The sequence below is a fragment of the Bemisia tabaci genome, chromosome 6 (genome assembly GCF_918797505.1).
Source record: "Bemisia tabaci chromosome 6, PGI_BMITA_v3".
NCBI classification, from domain to species: domain Eukaryota; kingdom Metazoa; phylum Arthropoda; class Insecta; order Hemiptera; family Aleyrodidae; genus Bemisia; species Bemisia tabaci.
This window is the reverse complement of record NC_092798.1, coordinates 45,365,205-45,386,792: the sequence shown is the minus strand read 5'-3', so window position 1 is coordinate 45,386,792 and position 21,588 is coordinate 45,365,205. Positions and strand designations below refer to the sequence as shown.

The 21,588-nt window shown below is 36.4% G+C and overlaps 2 protein-coding genes across 4 annotated transcripts; one reads left to right on the top strand and one right to left on the bottom strand.

Annotated features, from left to right (window-relative positions):
* The first annotated feature begins 38 nt into the window (after nucleotides 1–38).
* amrt (TM2 domain-containing protein 2 amaretto) lies at nucleotides 39–4,948 on the top strand. The gene is made up of 4 exons (XM_019059849.2): nucleotides 39–371; nucleotides 1,199–1,286; nucleotides 3,524–3,639; nucleotides 4,238–4,948. Exons 1-4 carry the CDS (start codon nucleotides 238–240, stop codon nucleotides 4,449–4,451), a joined length of 552 nt encoding a protein of 183 aa, XP_018915394.1. The 5' UTR covers nucleotides 39–237; the 3' UTR covers nucleotides 4,452–4,948.
* Nucleotides 4,949–7,304: 2,356 nt separating this feature from the next.
* On the bottom strand, nucleotides 7,305–18,922 carry HSPBAP1 (HSPB1 associated protein 1). Of its 3 annotated transcripts, none has more exons than XM_072301588.1 (8): nucleotides 18,705–18,922; nucleotides 15,412–15,636; nucleotides 14,032–14,178; nucleotides 12,765–12,901; nucleotides 11,893–12,005; nucleotides 10,691–10,821; nucleotides 8,993–9,103; nucleotides 7,305–7,925 (listed from the first exon to the last, which is right to left on the bottom strand). In XM_072301588.1, the coding sequence occupies exons 2-8, from the start codon at nucleotides 15,568–15,570 to the stop codon at nucleotides 7,611–7,613; spliced, it is 1,113 nt and encodes a 370-aa protein (XP_072157689.1). In that variant the 5' UTR covers nucleotides 15,571–15,636; nucleotides 18,705–18,922; the 3' UTR covers nucleotides 7,305–7,610. The 3 variants fall into 3 exon arrangements, with proteins under 3 accessions (XP_072157689.1, XP_072157688.1, XP_072157690.1); XM_072301587.1 differs by lacking the exon at nucleotides 18,705–18,922 and adding an exon at nucleotides 17,189–17,638; XM_072301589.1 differs by lacking the exon at nucleotides 18,705–18,922 and adding an exon at nucleotides 16,433–16,571.
* Nucleotides 18,923–21,588: the final 2,666 nt, after the last annotated feature.

The following is a 21,588-nucleotide window of genomic DNA, read 5'->3' as shown; positions in this document are numbered from 1 at the left end:
TGTTGTGTTTTGTTTTGACTTTTTTGTTATCAATATCAAGTAAAAAGCATAATGCAATTGCAATTATTGCAATTACAATACTCCTCTTTTGATCGAGGGGGTCACTTGTTTCTATTCGAATAAGTATTTCTATTTCGCAGTGGTAGGTTTTTAGCCGTCACTCATTTTCATAGTTCCTACACCTGTGCCCATCGGTGCTCAAACTCTTTTCTATCACTCTTACTAAATATGTAGATAATGAAAGTTTTAGTCTCTTTGGTAATATTGAGTGCATTTTGTCATTTAGTGAGGTGTGACATTTTTAAAAATGACACATTCGAAAATACCACCAAATACTTCCCTCATGGACCTCTCATAAAGTGCAAATTTCTGTAAGTATACTGCTATCAGTCAAAGTAAAATTCGGTCATTCAGTCACCGCAGATTTCCCATGAGCCATTTTGGTGTAATCATAAGCTTACCGTTAGCCTAAGGCTCCATTTCTGCTCAGTTTATTAAATCTGATTCGATGCTAACGAGATGTGGTTATGATTTGACTATGGGGAAACACTCCTGGAAGATGGTTGATGCTAAATTCATATTCCTGGCGGCTGATAACCAAGAGAACTCATTTAAATAGACGGCATGCGTCGAATGTTGTACCACTTCACTTACGTGGTTGCTACCTACAATGAGACCAATATTAGTCTCCTAACAAGATAACACCTATCTGAACAAAGTCTGCTCATTAGTGCTTTGCCGAAAGAGCCGCTGAAACTAATAAATTTTTTTACTGTTGCAAATCTGGTGTCTATTGACCAATTTGAATTCTTCAATGATGCAAAAGTGTCAAATTTCTGCACCTATCTTTGAGTCATGTATCGAAAATGAAGAATGAATGTTGAATGATGAATGTTGCGATAGAATCTAGTGAGTTGTTACGAGTCAATTCAGGTCAGCCCAGAGGTGGGAACATGCAGGACTTTCGTACGAAGTCATGAAGCAGCCAAAGGGTCCCTCAAATTGGCTTTAAGATTTTTGAGGGACTGGAGCAAATTATTCCTAAGTATCGGGATCTCAATCATTAACACAATTTTCGTGTTCTTTCCTACGATCTAACTATGGTGACATGACTCATTATGTAATTGGTAGTGTATGAAATTTACGAGGACGAGAAAGGTGCTGAAAATTAATCTTAATTGTATTCTTCTTCTTGCAGCCCCTTGGAGTTTTTGGACTGTGATGACCCTTTTGACCACAAAGGAAACAAAACAGCTCGAGATGAAGCTGGGCATGGCTGTGTTAAGGTGAGACTGACCTCTGCTCTCTACTCTGCCACAAACAAATCTGTCATTAGATTGTTTGATCAATTCCTGGAATAAGATGGACGATCTGCCATCTTGATTATGGGTTTGCAAAATTTTGCCAGTGCAAAATGAGGAGTTTTTGTAGTGCAAAATTATTGAAAAATCACAATGAGTGTGCGAGGAAGGTCCAAAATTCATCCCTAATCTCACAATTGGTGCAAGGTTGATTAAAAGGAGGTTGGTACAATCACCCAATTCGGCGCCATGTTGATGACGTACTAGTGGGCAACCTCGAGTACGCGAAGTTTGAATTGAGACGTCTGCGCAGATGCGCGCAAGCAACTGATGCTAATTAATACAATTTTTCTTATGCAACACTTTATTTATTTAACAGAATATGAAATTATACATTAAGTGAACACATTTTATTTACTATCACATATTGTTTAAATTGGATTCTTTCTCCAAAATCCCCAAAATTTGCGGGGTCGTGGTCCTCATTAAATTTTGGTTAACAGGATCGTGTGCACATCAACAAAATGTTATTGATCCTCTTCTCTTAGGGGAATTTTAGATTTTGAAAACGGATAAACCACACTTTGACACCTACAGTCTCTGAATTGAAAATTTGGCGCAAGAAAGGTCCCTGAATTCCCCGTAACTTCCAAATTATGGGACAAAAGAAAAAAGTGCATCTAAGCAAAAAGTTTCTTGATTTTGGCCATAAACTTTGAATCCAAATTCATAACATACCTACCTATTTGAAATATGCGAGAAAACGGGGGGGATGTACTACTGGGTAACCCATCCCCCCCCCCCTTAACATCCCCATAAAATGGGGTATCGGGGGCTAAAATATTTCCATTGAAAATCTTTGGTCAATTATCCCCTGCAAAAATTTTTTCGTCCGAACTCAATTCTCGGGGCCGTTTTCCCGAAAAAAGATAGTGAACGGTGTCTCTTGAATACCACAAGTATCCCCGCATTCAAAACAAGCAGTTTGAACTGTCGCGCCAGATCGAGGTCCTCCACTTAGTACGTCTTCAATAGGCTGGATGTACCAACCTCCTTTTATCAACCTAGAAATTGGTGGACTTGTTTATTAAGATACGAAGCAAGCTCTGACAAATTGCAGCTATATTTTCTCTTCAATTAATGAACCTTATTTAGTAGAGTGGCTCATTCTATTTATACTAAAAAAATTGTCAGGTAGAGACCTTTTTTGCATCAGGAGATAGGAAAAAACAAAAACCAATTTTTGTTAAAATCACTAATACCTAACTTTAACTTCTATCAAGACACATAGGAATTTTAATAAACGTACACTGGCAACAATATTATGATGTGAACATTCTTAATTCCTGCCATCTCAAATCTCTTACAAAATTTTTACTTCTAAGTACTGTTCATAATGTCATTCAGGCACATCTGAAGTTGGCAAATTTACATACTTAGCTGCCTTTGCTTCTGCACCTATGTAAAAGAGTGAAAATGGGTGATGAGCGTACACATTATTCCACAGAGTGAAAGATTAAGGGACTTAATCTTTCACTGGATATCTTTATATGGACTTCTCATCAAATAGAATATGTCCTGTTTTCATTTGTTCCCTTTTTATCTCCAATAATTTTAATTTCCCTTAAAATTTTGCTTATTTTTAAGGAGAGAAACTGACAAAAAAGTTTTGTCTAAAAGAAATTAAAATTCCATTCCCTACTGAAATCACTATTTTAAAGAGCCATCTACTCACTCTCATTTTTAGTTAGGTTGTTGTCAAGTTCTCACTGAAGTTGAGTTGAGGGGCTTGGAGGGCTAAGCATAGTGCAGTTTTTTACAAAATTGAGCTAACATGATTTCAAGTGAAACATGTCTCAATGCATATTCTGATAAAAATTTGCTCCAAAAGTTCAATTTTTAAGCATCAACAAGTCAGTTGAACTTTCTTTCCGCCAGAAAGATTCATGTAATTTCGAAACTTCAAACACATTTCTTGAAGTAGCAAAAACTGCACAAATGCGCCTTGTCCTCCAAGCCCCTGAGTTTAGATAGCTCTCAAAGCTAGTTTGAGAGCACCATCTTGAGTTTTATAAAGTTGACCTTTTCTCGTAGCCAAGAAAGAAAAATTAAAATAGTGTATTTTTCCTTCGGAAAATACACTAATAAAACTGTCCGCTTTTTAGTTTTCTTTACTTAGGCTAGAAAATTTACCATCTCAATGAAATTTTATCTCTTCTCAGTTTGGAAATTACCGTTATGAAGATGTTGAAAAAACAGCGGTGACTTGTCATGTTCTACCAGGAATTGAGTGTCATGGGAAGAGATCTTTTCTTAGACCAGGCTTTCCATGTGTGAAGTAAGTATATTACTGTGTTGGTTGTTCCCGTGAATGTTCTTTCGCAGCTCCTTAATGAAGTATGCCAGGAAATTAAGGCCAAATTTGAATAAAATTCAAAGTTCCTTAGGTGCACAACAAAAAACGCGGTTTCAAGAAAAACATATTTCAATATGTTTTTATTGAAATTTTTATCATTGATATCAAGACATATATGAGTGTTGTTAAATAATAATTGATATAGATGAGCCTGAGAGAATATGAGCCACTCACATCCTAGTATGGGTTAGATACGAAGTTTGTAATAAATCTGGTAAGTCAAGATTAGCATAAAAGGAGCCTTAGGCTTTTAATCAAGAAAATCTTTTGAACTCTGAAAAGGATTTTGGCTACTCTAATAATTGTTGTACTGTAATAGTTGTTGTAATAATTGTTGTTCTAATAATCACAAAAAGTTTGGATATTTTTACGTTTGTAAAATTTCCGTTCAGATTTTTGAGATTTCAGTAAAAAAATTATTATGTCAAGAAAATAAGTAACTAATGATCTTGTTTCTCTTATTTTCAAAGTAGTGCTAAATACCTTTGTTACATAAATATTTGTGTTGATATTTTTGCAGATACAGTGGTCATTACTTTGTCACAACATTGATGTACAGCATTTTGCTAGGTTTCTTGGGCATGGATAGATTTTGCCTCGGTCAGACAGGCACTGCCGTTGGAAAGCTTCTCACTCTTGGAGGTTTGGGAGTCTGGTGGGTTGTCGATGTGATCCTCTTGATTACGAATGGCCTTGAACCAGAGGATGGATCCAATTGGAACCCTTACACCTGAGTCCTAGGCTGAAATCCTGGAGTTCAAATGAGAAAACTGGTGTAGGAACGTTTTGGTTACCTCTTCTGCGACCTTAAGTCTTCTTGCTCGTTCTTAAGTTCATGGGAAACCCACAACATTGACCTACAACCTTAGTGCAAATATGCGTTTTCCAGAAAGGAATTGGGTCTGCTACGAAACTGACCATTGAATAAGTGCTGGTGTTTGAGTGTCATCATTAAGGAAGTTTTTTTTTGTGTTTCATCTCTTTTTGTACCCAATGTTTATCCATCGTAAGTTTTTGGAAGATTCCAAGACGATACTCAAGCAAAAATACCCTTTCCCAATTAAAAATGCTGTAAATTTCCTTGAAAGTCAACTTAGATTCTGCCTTAAAATCTAAGTGATTATTGTAGACATTGTTTTACCAAAGGCATGTTGAATATGTCTATAATAATAAAGGTAAAGTTTAATCACCGCTGCCAGTTCTGCTAGTAAAACGATTTTGGGATTCGGAACTTTTTTTATCCAATTTTTTTCACAAGCACCTGAATAACCTAAGTTTCAGAGTAAGTTCTAGAACTAACTAACGTAAAAAACCCAGAACCATGCAAATTTGAGCATAAACCTAAGAAATCTGCTTAAATTTTATTATGTCTAAGAAAATTTCATGGTCCAGATGAAGAAAAGTGGGGAATGGCAGAAAATGTCAAAATTGTTACGCTACAGCTGTTGTCAAATATACAGTCGAATCCTTAGTATAGCAAGAAAAATGGACAGTCACCAGTGACCCAATGCTGGACTGAGTTCTGGTGATTTTGCCAATGTGTGTTAGAATTCACATTCAAAACTATTCAAAATAAAACTGATACTCTCATGATAGAAGAACAATCTATATTTGTCACACTACCTTGCGAGAGCTCTAGCAGAGCTGTCTCAATAATATGTTTGCTAGATGGTGGTAAGTTTGTTTGCCATTGCAAATGCATACCCAAACCGCGGACAGGTTCTCATGATTTCTCCAGAAAATTAGGAAGCTGAGCTGTGCCAATGGAACCAATTAGAGTCAATACGCGCCCACAGTAGCCCCCCTGATTGGTTGTAACTAGTGTTGCCCCAAGCAGCGTATTACTCTAGAAGGTAAATTGTGCTTTGAAGAGCTTTTTCCATCTGTAATGAGAGTATCACTTTTATGCTAAATTTTAATGTACAAGGGCAAAATTATCAATACTCTGTTCAAATGATTTGTGCATCTAACCACCATCTGTTCTGGGTTGTACAGTGTGTGCATACTCACTCAGTCAGACTACATAGTTTGAGTGTATCTTTAGCAGCGGCTTCCTGTTTTGCCAAGGAAGTAATTAGAATTAGTGAGAAAGGAGAGATCAACATAAGATCAGCCGAGGATTTGGAACAGTAACAGTAGAGGAATATTTACTGAAAGATCATTGAAAAGGCAAGAAGAAGGATTGAACTGAACAATTCTAATCATCAGGCAGTACTCTAGAAATCTCAAGGATTCCAGGAAAAATTACGAAATTAGAGATTATTTCTAGGAAATGGCAGCACTGAGTCAAACAGATTTTTTGGGGAAAAAATAAGAAAAATTACCTCTAGGTCTGAAGTTTGTTTGTCAAATTAGTTATTAATACTACTGCTGCACTCCTAACAAGTGTTTTATTAAATATTTCAACAGAATTCAACAGGGTGCACCAAGTTGCATAAAGTTCAAAATGTGATAAAGAGGTTCTAACATTTGTTCCTCCATGAGACTCCATGTTGAGGACAACTTTAACATGTATTTTCACGTTCGAAATACTTTTACTCAACTTTGAATATTTGACAGTAGAGAATTTACGACCAGTTATATTCAAAACTACTCTTAACTCATTTTCTTCCAAAATGCGACTTGCTGCGTTTCTGCCATTAAGCTCTGTCCATTTGTGAGTCTTCAAAAGACACGCATATTATCAAAAACAAGTTTGAAATTCAATTTCAGACATTGTTGTATGGTTGTGTTGCAATTTTTGAAATTAAAACTATTATTTTTTTTATTGAAAATCCATCTCTTTTTTTTGGGTTTATTTCATAAGCAACTTTACAGAATTGACGGTCACAAACAGCAGTTTTATGCTCCGATGGCAGGGCTCTCAATTGCAAAATATTGAATAATAGACTTGCTCGATGTATCTATTTATAAAGTATGAACGTCCGTCGGGAGAGGGACAAACAGTTCTCCAGGCAAATTCTTCACAAATTGAATGATTGAAAAGTAGGTAAAAAATTCAGTAATGGAGATTTTAATAGAAATCGCTCTCATGTATCTGGAGGAATAAGTTAAGAGAAGCACAGATACAGAAAGTCACCCGTCCGCCAGGTGGCTCTTAACATTTTTTCTATCAGCTTTTCATACAAAATTTTTCCCCCAGATTAAAAAAGGAATGAATTTTTTCTACCACTCATTTATTTATTTTATTGATTGACGGACTGTTTAAAGAGTTTCAATTTGCGTTAATACGCTTAAGTGCATGTACCTAATTTGGTGCTACCCCCTCAAACCGATCAAATCATATGCATTCAAAACACTTGGAGCAGTTGCAAAATTTACTAAATGGAAAAATTTAGTTACATTAGGTGGTCCCTTTCATGTTTACATTCTTTGTTAAAAATCTTTGATGTGTTTCATTCGCAGTTGTCAGTGAGAGGAAATGAGGAATGGCTTACCATGGAGAGTAGATTTAACGAGGCTCTTTCCTTGAGAGTCCTAGGTGATGCTCAAAGAGAGATCTACTTAATCTTGGATGTATTGAAAAATTTTTTCTTGACAGAACGACTGCCATAAATAAAATGCAAGAATAGAATGATACCTCGAAATGATTGCAAAGATTTATTGAAGGCAAAGATGATGTTTTAATTGAATTCTTAATGAAATTCTTCATTACATTCATTTTCAAAAAATCAATTACTTTCCCTATTACAATGAAGTTTGAATGACTAGGCTGAACATGTAATTTTTAGGAGGGAAATCTAATAAAATTTTAAAACAAGAAAAATATTTTGGCTATAGGAGGGTTATAGACAGGAGGCAAATGGATAAAATTCGATGAAACTCAACATTGGCCGTCCCATGAGGCACATTTATCTGTTGGCTGGACAATTACACAGATGATAAATTTCACGTTACGTGTAATGACTCAGTAAGTTCTGAGAGACACTATCTAGGACTTTTTCATCACAGAATGAATTTACTAATGAAAATACCAATGGCAGATCTTTTTGTTGATCATCTGCTCTATCACAGCTGCAAGAATTCATTAAATTGTCAATTTGCTCCTTTGAAATACGTTCGACTGCTTTGAAATTCAAGTGGCAAAGTTTCCTTTTCTTGACAAGACTTTCTCCCTGATCCTCTGAGTCATTTTGATGACCAACTGGTAGCTGAGTGATACAATGGGATAATTTTTCCAAACACTCTGCTGAACTTTCGATGTCATCCTGAAATGAATCATACAATTCATCACTTAGAAAGGCTTGCACTGAAAGCTTTATTTAGGGGCATAACAAGGGCTAAGGAACAGTAGCCCCTCACTAACGATTCTGGTGGAAATGAGTTTGCGACTTTGCCGCATTCTACAGAATGGAGCGCTGTAATGTAAAAAAAAGAAATCACAAATCTAACCTCAACATTAAACAGAATGCAAACATTTTTCTTGGTCTTGTAAAATCGTCAGTTTGCCGACAAATGGTATTGTTCCTTAGTAGTAATCGTAGTAATCGATGACTACAGAGATACAACCACTCATACCTATTTAGGTGTTTCGCTCCAATTTTATGTTTTCAAAGGGAAACACGCCAACTTCATAACTTGAAATTTACATAGAATATTCCTTTAACAGGGAAGAGAAATCTTAAAATTAATGATGAAAAGTGTTTTGGACTTTAGGGTTAAATATTATTCAAATAAGAAGGGGTGAGAGAGCTAATTCAATGAAGTTTTCGATTGAGAACCAGTAAATTTAACTCTTCTCAAGTTGGGGTGTCTGCTCCTGGTATATTTTGAAAAACAAATAATTTTTCATGCTTTCTCATGCAACCCACTATTAGCTTTAGAATTGGCAGAGATAATTAGAAAATGGATATCGACAGTGAAACTACCAAACCACGTATCTCGTTTGCGGTGTTTAAAAATCTACGCTCACATTTTATTTTTTTGAAGTAGACCAAATCAATATCATTCCTTGAAATTTTCACGGAATTTTCTCCGCACAAAGAGGAAAAATCACAGAAATTTTCAAGACTGGATGTTAAGTAGCTTTTCATTTAAAAAATAAAGTATGACAGGAAGTCTGCGAAGTCGCAAACCGAGATACGTAGTTTGGTAGTTTCACCGTCGATATAGCATTTAATTAAACGCTACAATCCTCATTGTTTCTGCCAGCAAAAGTCAATTCCGATTTAGTAATCTTCCTTCTATAATTGCTAGGCTAGAAAAATAGTGAAATTAAAAAAAAGAAAACAGAATTTGATGCCTGGAAAAAAGAGAATATCCCTTTTTGACTTACTTCATTAGGATTTAAAAGCTCGAGACACATTTCAGAAGTTAAAGTTGGTTTGATGGTGGTCACTAAAAACCGAACAAGACATTCCTTCAACCTGGCTAAATTGTCTGTTGCCTGGGGGAAAAAAAGGAAAAAGAAAATAGACAGAATTTATCAAAAATGGTTTAGTGGCAGTGATAAAATTTGAACCAGACACTCCTTTGACAAAGCTGAAGAATCAAGAATGAAAGAATTGACTGATGGAGGGAGATGGAACGAAAGAGAGAAAGTACTGGTGGCAGTATACTAGGCAAATTTCCGCAGGTGGATTTGGTCAACTTTTTCGACCAGATTGACAGATTTGCAACCCAAAGGATAAAACTGTTTTGCTGAGGTCCAGAACTAAATTTGATAATTTTGGCCAATGTTTGCATCCAACCTTTTTTTATGTACCTCGGGAGGTGGGTCGAGAATTTTAGATGTGGTCATTATTGCTGCCAGCATAAAAAAACAAATGTTGTTGGCGCACCGTTGCCTAGAGAGATTTTTTTTCTGTTATTGAAAACTTGACTGAACCCACTTGCAGAAATTCAACGAATAAGTTTAATTTTAAGAGGTGTTTTAACATCTGAAAGAAAGAAAGAAAATAATAGAGAAACAAATGAAATTAAAAGAAAAAAAAACCTCAGAAGCTAGAGTTTTCAGTATTGGAATTATTAAAAGAAAATGGATCTTAACTATGGGCGAATTTTGAATTGAGAATACATTCTTCCAAATGTAAATGACACTTTGTAATTTTGGAGTCATTTTCCATAAAATACAACTCTCCTAACTCTAGCTGGAGTTTGCGACAGGCCCATTGAATATTAATTCTTCATGCTCAAAAATGACCGATATTTTGGTAAACAAATATTCAGTCCAGATAGGTAAAAATAAAGAATCTTGTGTTCTACTCTGCTATGAAAAAACTGCAGGACGCCACGCCAGGTTGTAAGAGTTTTATACAAATAAACAGCTTTGCAAAGAAGAAGAAAGAAAATGGTGTGCTTCCATGGGAAAATACACTATAAAATCTAATCATGTACAGTTTTCATTTTTTTAGGATATATATTTGGATTGCATTTTGCAAAAAGGAACCACTAGCATTGCAATGTTGCTAAGATTGTGCAACTTCTTTTGTCTTGAGGAAAAACCTGATTATCCCTTCATAGTTTCTATTTTACTCGCTAAAAACTGTAAATTTAAGACAAAAATTACCATCTCAATTTCATAGTTTTTCACAATTTCCGCAATTTTATTGCAAAGAAGTTGCACAATCTTAGCATCATTGCAATGCTAGTGGTTCCTTTTTGCAAAATGCAATCCATTTCATCCCCTACAGTATGTATCCTGAAATAACAAATTATGTATATATGAAAGTTGTCTTGTTCCTAGATTATATTTCTGGGGAAACTTGCGAAATCCGAAATGTAGGAACCTTTTCTTGCTTAGCATAGTAACACAGTGTTCCTTTGATTTTTCTTGCATATTCATTTGAATCAGCAGAACGTGATTTTATTTTATTCTAAATGCAAGAAAGAATTGGAGTGAGCCCCACTCGTCTTTCAAAGTAAAATCAGATTAGCTTGATTTGACGTATCTTTTTCTTTTTGTTCGAGGTAACTAATAATTATAAAGTTACAAGTCAGGGAGAGATGTATTATTAAAAAAACTACAACATACCATAGGTACCCATGTGTTAATGCTGATAGCAGTTGACAAGTTCTCCACATAATGCCACCATTGAGGGGGAACAAACAGCACATCACCTGGGTCTAACTCTACAGAGAATGCCTTTTCAATCAATTTTGGATCTGCAAACGAAATTCATAAGAGAGGTTTTTTATAAATGATCTACACATGAAAGGGAGCTGCCACACATTTGTCTTGCATTCCTTCTTTAGAAATATTGTAAGATGAACTACGTCTCAATGCTGAGTTTTCACATCTAATTTTAACGGAGATATCTATCAAAAAACAAAACTGAATTACACCATACATTAAAATGTAGTAAATCATTGTTTCTTCATCTTGAACTACACAGTTTTGTAATCGTTTTGGAGCAAACTGAGTAAAGTTCAGTCAAAAATACGATATTGATTGACGATAGAACTGTGCGAAAGAAACCCCAGTCTACATCAGCGCAGTGGATGAAGTCATCTGCTGATTTTTTCAAGGGACGATATCCCAGTTAGTGCTTATTGTAGAAAATCGATGTCAGGACTTAAAAATTAATTGTTAATTAGTGATACTCAACAGACTGGTAAAACGAGATTCAGAGGAGGAAAAAACTGGCCCATTGTTCAACACTATTTTGATGGTCACTTTAAATTCTTAGGCACCATGCAAAAATTCTAATGAGCAAAGTGCATACTAACACAAAATATTTCAGCCCTACAAATGAGGAAGGCTAAAACACCCATCTTTGTATTAATACACCCCACACTCGATCAAGTTTCTAAGGTCAAACTTGTGAGAGAATTAACAAAAAATACATTTTAAGTCGTCACCTTCCGGCCAAAGTATCACAAGTGCCATTTACGCTTAGATGCTATGTTACCAAACATTTCAAGTATGTTTTAATTTTTCCTTTAAAACTCTTGCATGCAACTTCATGAAAATGTCAAAAATTAATCTTGATGAGAAAAGAGATATTAAGGTACAATTTTTAAGTGATTTTGTTCGTTAGTTATTCCGTAAACAAATTGGACAAGTTTGAGAAGTTTTGCAACATTAAACCTAGAGACAAAAGGCGCTTGTGATACTTTGGTTGGAAGGTGACAAAGTGGCCTCTAGTATTTAGGCCACTTTTATTTTACAAGCTTACACAAAGACTGAAATTCTGGGAGGCTGACCAGGGGGAGGGGGGGGGACCCTGTGCTTACCATAGTTTCGACTGCACTGAAAGTTGATGTGTGTGTATATACTAGACTCTTCATATGGAATTCTGCTTGGCTTCAACTGAACTGTATCTGGGGGAAACAGCAGCCACCTTTTCCTGAAAATCCATCAAATTAAACAGTTCAATGGCAGTCAGATGATGACAAAACATAAGACTTAATGTGGAAAAATGGTTCTCAGCTTATGTATCATGTGAGTGAAAAGAACTTGTGCATAATTTTGAAAATTTAGCTGCTCAATGTTAATAAATTGAAAGTCAAGAACTATTTCTGAAAATTCTCCTTTAATTTTGCAGCTGGGATCATGAAAATTTGTTTACATGCACTTAAGACTATGCTTAATTAAAAAAGCTGCTTTCCAAAAAAAAGGGCCTAAGCTCCACTTCGTGAATGTTGAAAATAGTCTTGTAAATATAGGAAATTATAAGGGAGCAGGGACTGCATTTTACTGGATACCATTATCAAGTTTCTCTGTGTTCAAACAATCGGAGATAGCATCCTCCTTACTTGTCAAGACTTCCTTTTTATTCACATGATAGCTTTTACACAATTTTCCAGTCTTTTCATAGCACCTAGCGTATGTAATTTTGGAATGATATGTCCTACCTGACCAAATCAAATGCAAATGGATGTCATTTTTGGGTTGGGCACTAAAAGTCTGATTGGATTATTCATTTAAGATCCTGGCCTTTTTCAAAAACAGCATTTTTAAAGAGATCCGTTATATTTGCTTTCCTTCATAGTTTGATTATGCAGCTAAGATTAATTTTCCCAGAGTTCATCATAAATAATGGCAAAAATAGCTAATCAACGCAGCAAAAGATTTGAATACTCAGCAGTTGTGCAAAAAATCCTACCTGCCAAAAATTTGAGCGACAAAATTACAACCATAAGTATCAATATGGCATGGAGTGTGTGCACCCTTTGATCCAATCCAAAGAGTTGAGTCCTTTCCTGATCTTTCAGGTAAGCCTACACAGCTCCAGTTGATATCCTGCACAAGAACGAGTAGACCAAAGTTGAAAAAACGCAATTGTGTATTTCCTGCAAAAAAATACACTAAAATGCTTTTTACAGATAATTGAAATATGAAGGCCCTGATAAAACAATAAACTTCACCACTTGGATTTTACTTCCTTTAAATTGATCTACTACTTAAAGAATGAGCAAACCTTATTAATATTTAAATAATAGGAGAATGGAGGTGTTCCGACTTGTGGCACGACATGCCTTTTCTTTAAATGGAAAGAAGCAACTTACTTTATCATCTGAAAATATTTTAGGTGATCATACACTGATAAAGTTTGTCCAAACACCCATTCGTACTGTTAATAAAACCCCTGATTTCAACGATTGGGGAGGGTTCAGGGAGGGCGGCTCGTAAAACATAAGCGAGTTTGTTTCTTTGAATTAATTTGTTTGAATAGGCAGGTTGCAGTGGTCTCAGCAAACGAGCTTATATGAACTATTACGCTGTACTAAGGAAAAACGCTGTATGAACAATGGAATGTTGCCGAATTACCCCTGTTAAAAAAATTAAACAGTGTGAAAGTCATGCATAATTTACCTCAAAATTTTCAGATGTTTTAGATTAAATTGCGAACAAAATTGTCGGAAACATTGAAAGAAAGATATTCACAACTATCTCAATAATTCGTCCTTTATTGAAGACACTTTAGCAACGCTTGGAGGTTCATATAGCGTATTTCTAAAGTATATCAGTGATATGGGTTAAGCCTTTAATATCAGTAATATGGATTAAAGCCTTTAATATCAGTAATATGGATTAAAGCCTTTAATATCAGTAATATGGATTAAAGCCTTTAATATCAGTAATATGGATTAAGCCTTTAGAGCCCTTTTTTCCGTACCCTCCTCATTCCTCAATTACAGGGGTGTAGAGAGTTCTTTGTCTTCACATACATATTTTGAAGCTGCCTTCACATTGCTGTTCATTTAAGATTACTTGACCTCGACATTTTTTGAGGCAGTTATTCATGGGCATTGCTGTCTACATTAGACCGCGCCCTTCACCACTACTTCTAATCTACCTCAAGCCATAGAAAAGTTGAAAAGCAGTGCGGTGCAAAAAATGAGACTTCGAAGGGTTTCTTTCATACTCACATCTAAAAATGAAGTATCATGATCACAATATTCGTTTAAATGTTTGTAATCAAAATAGTACCAGGAGTCAGAATCTTCAACCGCTAGATTTTTAAATTCGTCTAAAGTCATTGTGATGGTTCTGGATGAGCGTTCCCACTGGGGCTCCTGAAATATTGCATTAGATACATACTTGAATTTTAAAAGCAACCAAAAAACTGACATTTGATCATTTATTTATTTTTAAATATTAATGTCCAGCAGAGACTGTCATGATAATGTTTAGCGCGCGATGTGAGTCACATCGAGTATTGAGTTTTCATGAGCGGGTAGTTTGAATTCACGCATCAATAATCATTAAATATCTTCGTAAGGAGTTGATTTTGGTAATTTTTGTTGTGCGCATCGTTTTTTACATGAAATTTTGATTGAGAATCATGTATCAGAGTGCTGAAATTCGTACCTTGTCTAGTGGTCTATTCTCTGATGCTTGCAAGGATTTTTTACTTATTCAATTAGCCTATCAGCTAATCCCTTTCCATTGATCTGTTTTTTCCTTCTTACCTTATCCCTTTCCAAGGATCACAGCATAAATTTCTAAATAATGAAGTCTGCATCTATTGTAAGGAATAGACTTGACTGCAATATCTTCAGATGCTTTTTCAACAAAAAATGTGATTTTATTTTTAAAGTCATGCAAGCATAAAGTCTTCCTCCACTTTTATATTATTATCATTATCCTTTAATGCAAGATGTACTCTGCTACGGACAGCTTGCATGGATCATAATTTTTTTTTAAATGTTCAGAGTTAATTTCAGTGTACTTATTTTACTTGAGACACAATTTTATTTTTCAACTAAATGAAGAGCTTAAACGGACCGCATTCAACAGAAAGGAACCAGGCCACATCAGCTATTGCCAAATGTTACTGGACAAATTGATTTTTGAGGAGAGAACATTTGTGCAGGTTCCTTGGAAAATTTTAAAGAATTTGCTTCCAACTATGGAGAAAATTCCCTGAAATTTGCACTAAAATCCGCACAACCGTTTTAATGTAAAAAAATTAGATTGCCCAATTACTTTTAGCAATAGCTGATGTGACTTGGTTTCTTTCTGTTTAATGCAGTCCAAATCTCTATTGGGCAAAATTCCGTTTTTATTAAATGGTTAGTTACAGAGAGTTATTGAACTCAGATTAAAATCAATTAAATTCTTGAAGTTATGATATTTTTCTGACACTTGGCAGAGAAAATCGGAAGCAAACAGAAAGATGGAAATTTCGCTCTCTCTGGTCACTAATTTTTCCTAGATTCCCCAATCCTAAACTCAGCATTCCCTGTCTGATCACCGTTTTGGAAAGACGAAACACAAAGAAGTGATAGCCAACAAATACTGCTAACCTTACTGCACTTTTTGGAGCCGACACGAAATTTTAGAGGTTGACCCCTAAAGAAATGAGTCCAGTCATCAAATGTCCAATGAAAGACCTTCCAGTTGTCAAGCGCATTGCGGAAAACAAGAGGCTCTCTTGACTTCAATACAGATTCTTCTCCGGCCATATGACAAGTATTCACATGGAAATGCTATATGAATTTTCAGAGTAAATCTACTGAAATAATCACTGACTGTAACAGAAAAAAAATTAATTGCTAAGTTAGTCTCAGCATACTAAAAAGATTGAACGAAGATTGAAGATTGGTTGAAGATTGATAGAAGATTGAAGATTGATTCAATGCCCGACAACCGGGATTAAAAAGTGAAGTATTTGTCATGTTCTATTGCAATCTTCTGTGATTCGGATATCAAATAAACCCTTCAAAATAACTTGATAGACATGAACTTCGCTGTGTTCTCCAGTGGTAATAATTTTTTTCCTCAAGACCATTTCATTTGACTGCAGCCCTGGCTTAAGCCACACCGGATTCATCACACAGGTGCATTATGCATGTGCCGAAGAGTCCATTCTGCAGTGTTTTCTCTTTCCCCCTCAACCTAGACCTCATGATTTTCTTCTAGACAGAGGTATTTGTCCTTGTTTTTCATAGTCTTTCTAAGCCGAGACTTCTTTTCTTCTTTTCCCACACAATGTGTATCAACCTAAAACCTAACGCACATGTATAAAACACCTTAAAGCGCAATAAAGAGGGCAGCGGCAATTTCAATTCAATCCACGCAGGGTCCACCCTTGGTCCTCTCTGCTGAGTAAGTTTTCACTGAACTCATCTTCTTCAGTGAGTGAACTTTAGGAGAGCCCACACCACAGGCTGTACTTACAGACTCGCAAATCCCAAATCCGTCACTGAGCTGAAGTAGACGGTAAAATTGCAGGAGTTGCAAGTTGCGCACTGCAGTGCTGTTCATTTTCCTACATCGGATCTCAACAGAAAAAATGCGTTTCAGGTGAAGACAAATTGTACTTACAGCTATATTAATTGAATAATTGACGACAAAGAAATGAATTCGGACTTTGATGAAGAATGTTAGAGAGAAAAAATGCTATTACATACATGATCACTAATCACTATAATCACTATCACAACACAAACACAGAATTTTGTTATTGTGTGAGGAGTGAGGTTAGGTATATGCAGCCAGACTCCGTTCTTCTCGCACCGGTTCACATTCAAGAAAGGCTGCGGCTAGAATTCTTACGATCAGCAACCTTCCTCCTAATTTTACTTTAAAACTTTCAATCTTAGAGGAAAATGTCATAGGACCCGAAATAACGACCGTGAAATTTCCTATCGGTTCATTTCACACAATTTTCGAAAAAATAATTTTCGTGACCAAAAATAAGGGTTTTAAAAAGGGCGCAGGCAAAAAATGTTATGATCAGCGACCTATCTCCTCAGTTTACTTTTAAACTTTCAATCTTAGAGGAAAATGTCATAGGACCCGAAATAACGGCCGTGAAATTTCCTATCGGTTCATTACACAAAATTTTCGAAAAAATAATTTTCGTGACCAAAAATAAGGGTTTTAAAAAGGGCGCAGGCAAAAAATGTTATAATCAGCGACCTTTCTCCTCAGTTTACTTTTAAACTTTCAATCTTAGAGGAAAATATCATAGGACCCATGATAACGGCCGTACAATTTCCTATCGGTTCATTACACTAAATTTTCGGAAAAATGGGAGAGGCGATGGAAAGGAATACATACAAGAAAAACGACTCGTACCTGTAAAGATCCAATCTGAATTTCGGAGGCTAGCGGCAACAAGTACCCGAAGTCAAACGAAGAAACGCTTCCTGACATGTGCGTGAAACTTTTAATAATTATTCATTGATAATATTATGACGTTGATAAGGATATCAAATTATCACATTATTAATTTATTAAACTACTATTAAACAATCACTACCTGTGCCACCCGCTGTACCGATTGAAAATCGAAAAACCGAAATAACCTCAAAAAACTTCTGTTAGGTTTGTCTTTGTTGTTTGATTCTCGTTGTCTCGAATTGATGGAATACTTTTAATTGAGCAGAGATGACAGTTTTAACGGCTGATAATTAAATAAATCAAAATTAATTGAACGATCTGGGGACCGGCCGTGATTGCGCGTAAATATGCGTATTACATTGCATTGGCGTACGCATGGCCGCGATGTTGCTTTCTGCGAACGAATATCGAATATCGTATCGAATGCGATTATTCGAGTATCGCACTATCGATTCTTTACCATAGCTTCTAACGGGGACGTGGCCATATTCGATCATTCACAAAAGTTGGCAAGAAATCCGCCTCTGAGCCAGACTCCGTTCTTCTCGCACCGGCTCACATTCGAGAAAGGCTGCGGCTAGAATTCTTACGATCAGCGACCTTCCTCCTCATTTTACTTTTAAACTTTCAATCTTAGAGGAAAATGTCATAGGACCCGAAATATCGGCCGTAAAATTTCCTTTCGGTACATTACACAAAATTTTCGAAAAAATCATTTTCGTGACCAAAAATAAGGGTTTTAAAAAGGGCGCAGGCAAAAATTCTTATGATCAGCGACCTTTCTCCTCATTTTACTTTTAAACTTTCAATCTTAGAGGAAAATGTCATAGGACCCGAAATAACGACCGTGAAATTTCCTATCGGTTCATTACACACAATTTTCGAAAAAATAATTTTCGTGACCAAAAATAAGGGTTTTAAAAAGGGCGCAGGCAAAAATTCTTATGATCAGCGACCTTTCTCCTCATTTTACTTTTTAACTTTCAATCTTAGAGGAAAATGTCATAGGACCCGAAATAACGGCCGTGAAATTTCCTATCGGTTCATTACACAACATTTTCGAAAAAATAATTTTCGTGACCAAAAATAAGGGTTTTAAAAAGGGCGCAGGCAAAAAATGTTATGATCAGCGACCTTTCTCCTCAGTTTACTTTTAAACTGTCAATCTTAGAGGAAAATATCATAGGACCCATGATAACGGCCGTGAAATTTCCTATCGGTTCATTACACAAAATTTTCGAAAAAATAATTTTCGTGACCAAAAATAAGGGTTTTAAAAAGGGCGCAGGCAAAAATTCTTATGATCAGCGACCTTCCTCCTCATTTTACTTTTAAACTTTCAATCTTAGAGGAAAATATCATAGGACCCATAATAACGGCCGTACAATTTCCTATCGGTTCATTACACTAAATTTTCGGAAAAATGGGAGAGGCGATGGAAAGGAATACATACAAGAAAAACGACTCGTACCTGTAAAGATCCACTCTGAATTTTGGTTCCTCCGCACTATTCCCATGGCTTCTTCTGGATTCTCGTTGGCCCTGGGGTTAAAGCTTCGTCTCGAATGGATGAAATACTTCTAAAGGAGCAGAGAAGATGACAGTTTTAACGGCTAATGATTCAATAAATTAAAATTAATTGAACGATCTGGGGACCGGTCGTGAATTCGTGATTGAGTGGGAAAATGCATATGGCCAAGTGCATGGCCGAGCCGCCATGTTGCATTCTTTAAACAGGTGGACGAATCGAATATCGAAATACTCGTCTCGAATGCGATTATTCGAATATCGCACAATCGATTCTTTACCATAGCTTCTAACGGGGACATAGCGATATTCGATCAATCACGAAAGTTGTCCAAAAAACCGCCTCGGCAGTGCCGAGTCGGCACTGACTGATTCCGTTTTGCATTGCGACGCACCGGCTCAAATGCCTGGCCCGCTCCTCGCCTTATAGTCCAGGCAAACAAGGAAAAGAGCCTGCAAAAATCCCGGGTAGCAATGTTTTCATCGATTCCTATGTAATTTTTGACGCTGAATCCGAATTTCAACTTTGCGCCATTAAATTCGGACCGGAAAGTTGCCAAATTTGGCAAAAATGGCCTAAAATCGGCCTTTTTTCCGGATTATGGCCTGTAACTTGCCAAAAATTGATCTGACGATAAAATTAGTTATTTTCAGAAATGAAGCTCGTTAAATTTCCTACAAATCAGTTCCTATACACTTTTTTGCTCAGGGCAAAATCAAGCGCGCTGGCGGGCTCCAAACTTTGAAAAATGAGCGAAAATTTGGTTTTTTGCGGGTTAAGGCCTGTGACTCGTCCAAAATTGATCTGACGACAATTTGGTTGTTTTAAAAAAAAGTTCGTTAAATTTCCCATAAAAAAGTTTCTATACACTTTTTTGCTCAAGGCAAAACTAAGCGCGCTGACGGGCACCGAACTTCGAAAAATGAACGAAAATCGCGTTTTTTTGCGGTTTTTGCAAAAATCCCGGGTAGCAATGTTTTCATCGATTCCTATGTAATTTTTGACGCTGAATCCGAATTTCAACTTTGCGCCATTAAATTCGGACCGGAAAGTTGCCAAATTTGGCAAAAATGGCCTAAAATCGGCCTTTTTTCCGGATTATGGCCTGTAACTTGCCAAAAATTGATCTGACGATAAAATTAGTTATTTTCAGAAATGAAGCTCGTTAAATTTCCTACAAATCAGTTCCTATACACTTTTTTGCTCAGGGCAAAATCAAGCGCGCTGGCGGGCTCCGAACTTTAAAAAATGAGCGAAAATTGTGTTTTTCGCGGTTTTTGCCCGATGTCTCCTGTTTTAATCGTCCGACGAGTAATTTCTGGACAAATTAAGTGCAGATGATAAAATTTACACTTAGTGAAATGAATTGATGTAAATAATAAGGATAACCCAACACATTACAGTATGCGCAATTTTCGCACATTTTACAAAGTTCGGAGCCCGCCAGCGCGCTTAATTTTGCCCTGAGCAAAAAAGTGTATAGGAACTGATTTGTAGGAAATTTAACGAGCTTCATTTCTGAAAATAACTAATTTTATCGTCAGATCAATTTTTGGCAAGTTACAGGCCATAATCCGGAAAAAAGGCCGATTTTAGGCCATTTTTGCCAAATTTGGCAACTTTCCGGTCCGAATTTAATGGCGCAAAGTTGAAATTCGGATTCAGCGTCAAAAATTACATAGGAATCGATGAAAACATTGCTACCCGGGATTTTTGCAGGCTATAGCCCCTTTCATGGCTTATTTGCCTGGACTATTATACTAACTTGTTGCGTTGCGGCTATTCCACTCGTTCTTGGGGATTTCGTACTAAACCAAACTTTGTCTGGGTTATACTGATCGTGGAATTCATTTTTGACCTTACTTTTCTTGATATCATGACACAAATACACAATTTTACGTGCGTTCTTTCAAACTTTCCGAAGAAACATCATTCTGCCTTTTTCTATTTCACTCGAGGGGAAGTGTCCCCTCCCGGACTCTCTTCCCCACCCGGTGACTGACGCTGCGCTGTGCTGAACGGTTCAGCCTGAACCTTTCCCCTACGTCTGACCGTTCCCCACTCCTCTGTCAATCGAACCATATGCCACCGCTTACGTATTGTCGCTCGCCCACCCAGGTGCCTAGCGGCCAACGGTCAGTTAGTTGATGATGAATCATGAATCTCGCTCATGCTCCTATGCAGCTGCGCATTGATTACGCCAGCTAATTACTTTCTAATAATTAGAATTTCTTCGATAATAGTTTTCTTTATTTATTCGACTGTATTTTTTTCTCTGTTCTACTGTGATTTCCTTGATTCTCTACTGTGTTTTTCCTAAATCTCTGAGTCAGAAATCTGAAGCACTTCGGTATGCACCGAGTACTTCAGATGAGTGACCTGAAACCTTCGGTATATACCTAACTACTTCAATTGTCTGACCCGAACTTCGGCAGATGGACCTTAACTTTTCGGATGCATGATCCGAAAACTTCAGAGATCCATATGATCTCAGCTTCGGGTTCCATGCACAATTTTTTTTCTCCGTGTTTCCTTTTAGGGGACGCAACTAAAATTTCAGTAAATTTTTTTCAGAAAAGTAAAGAAAAAAAAAGAAGAAGAAAAAAAAAGTGGCTAACGATGGTTCCTCACCTTTTGTGGTGTTGGCTGCTTTTACTAAGTGGGGACCGTCCATTTTAAGATATAGTCTATTTCTTGCCCTGCCATTATTATTCTACAAGTTAATTGTGGAGTGAGAATTTCATAATGTTTTTTATGAAATCTTCAAAATATAGTGATAAAAAATTTGCAACTACTAGAAAATCGGCTCGCGAAGCGAGCCGAATGT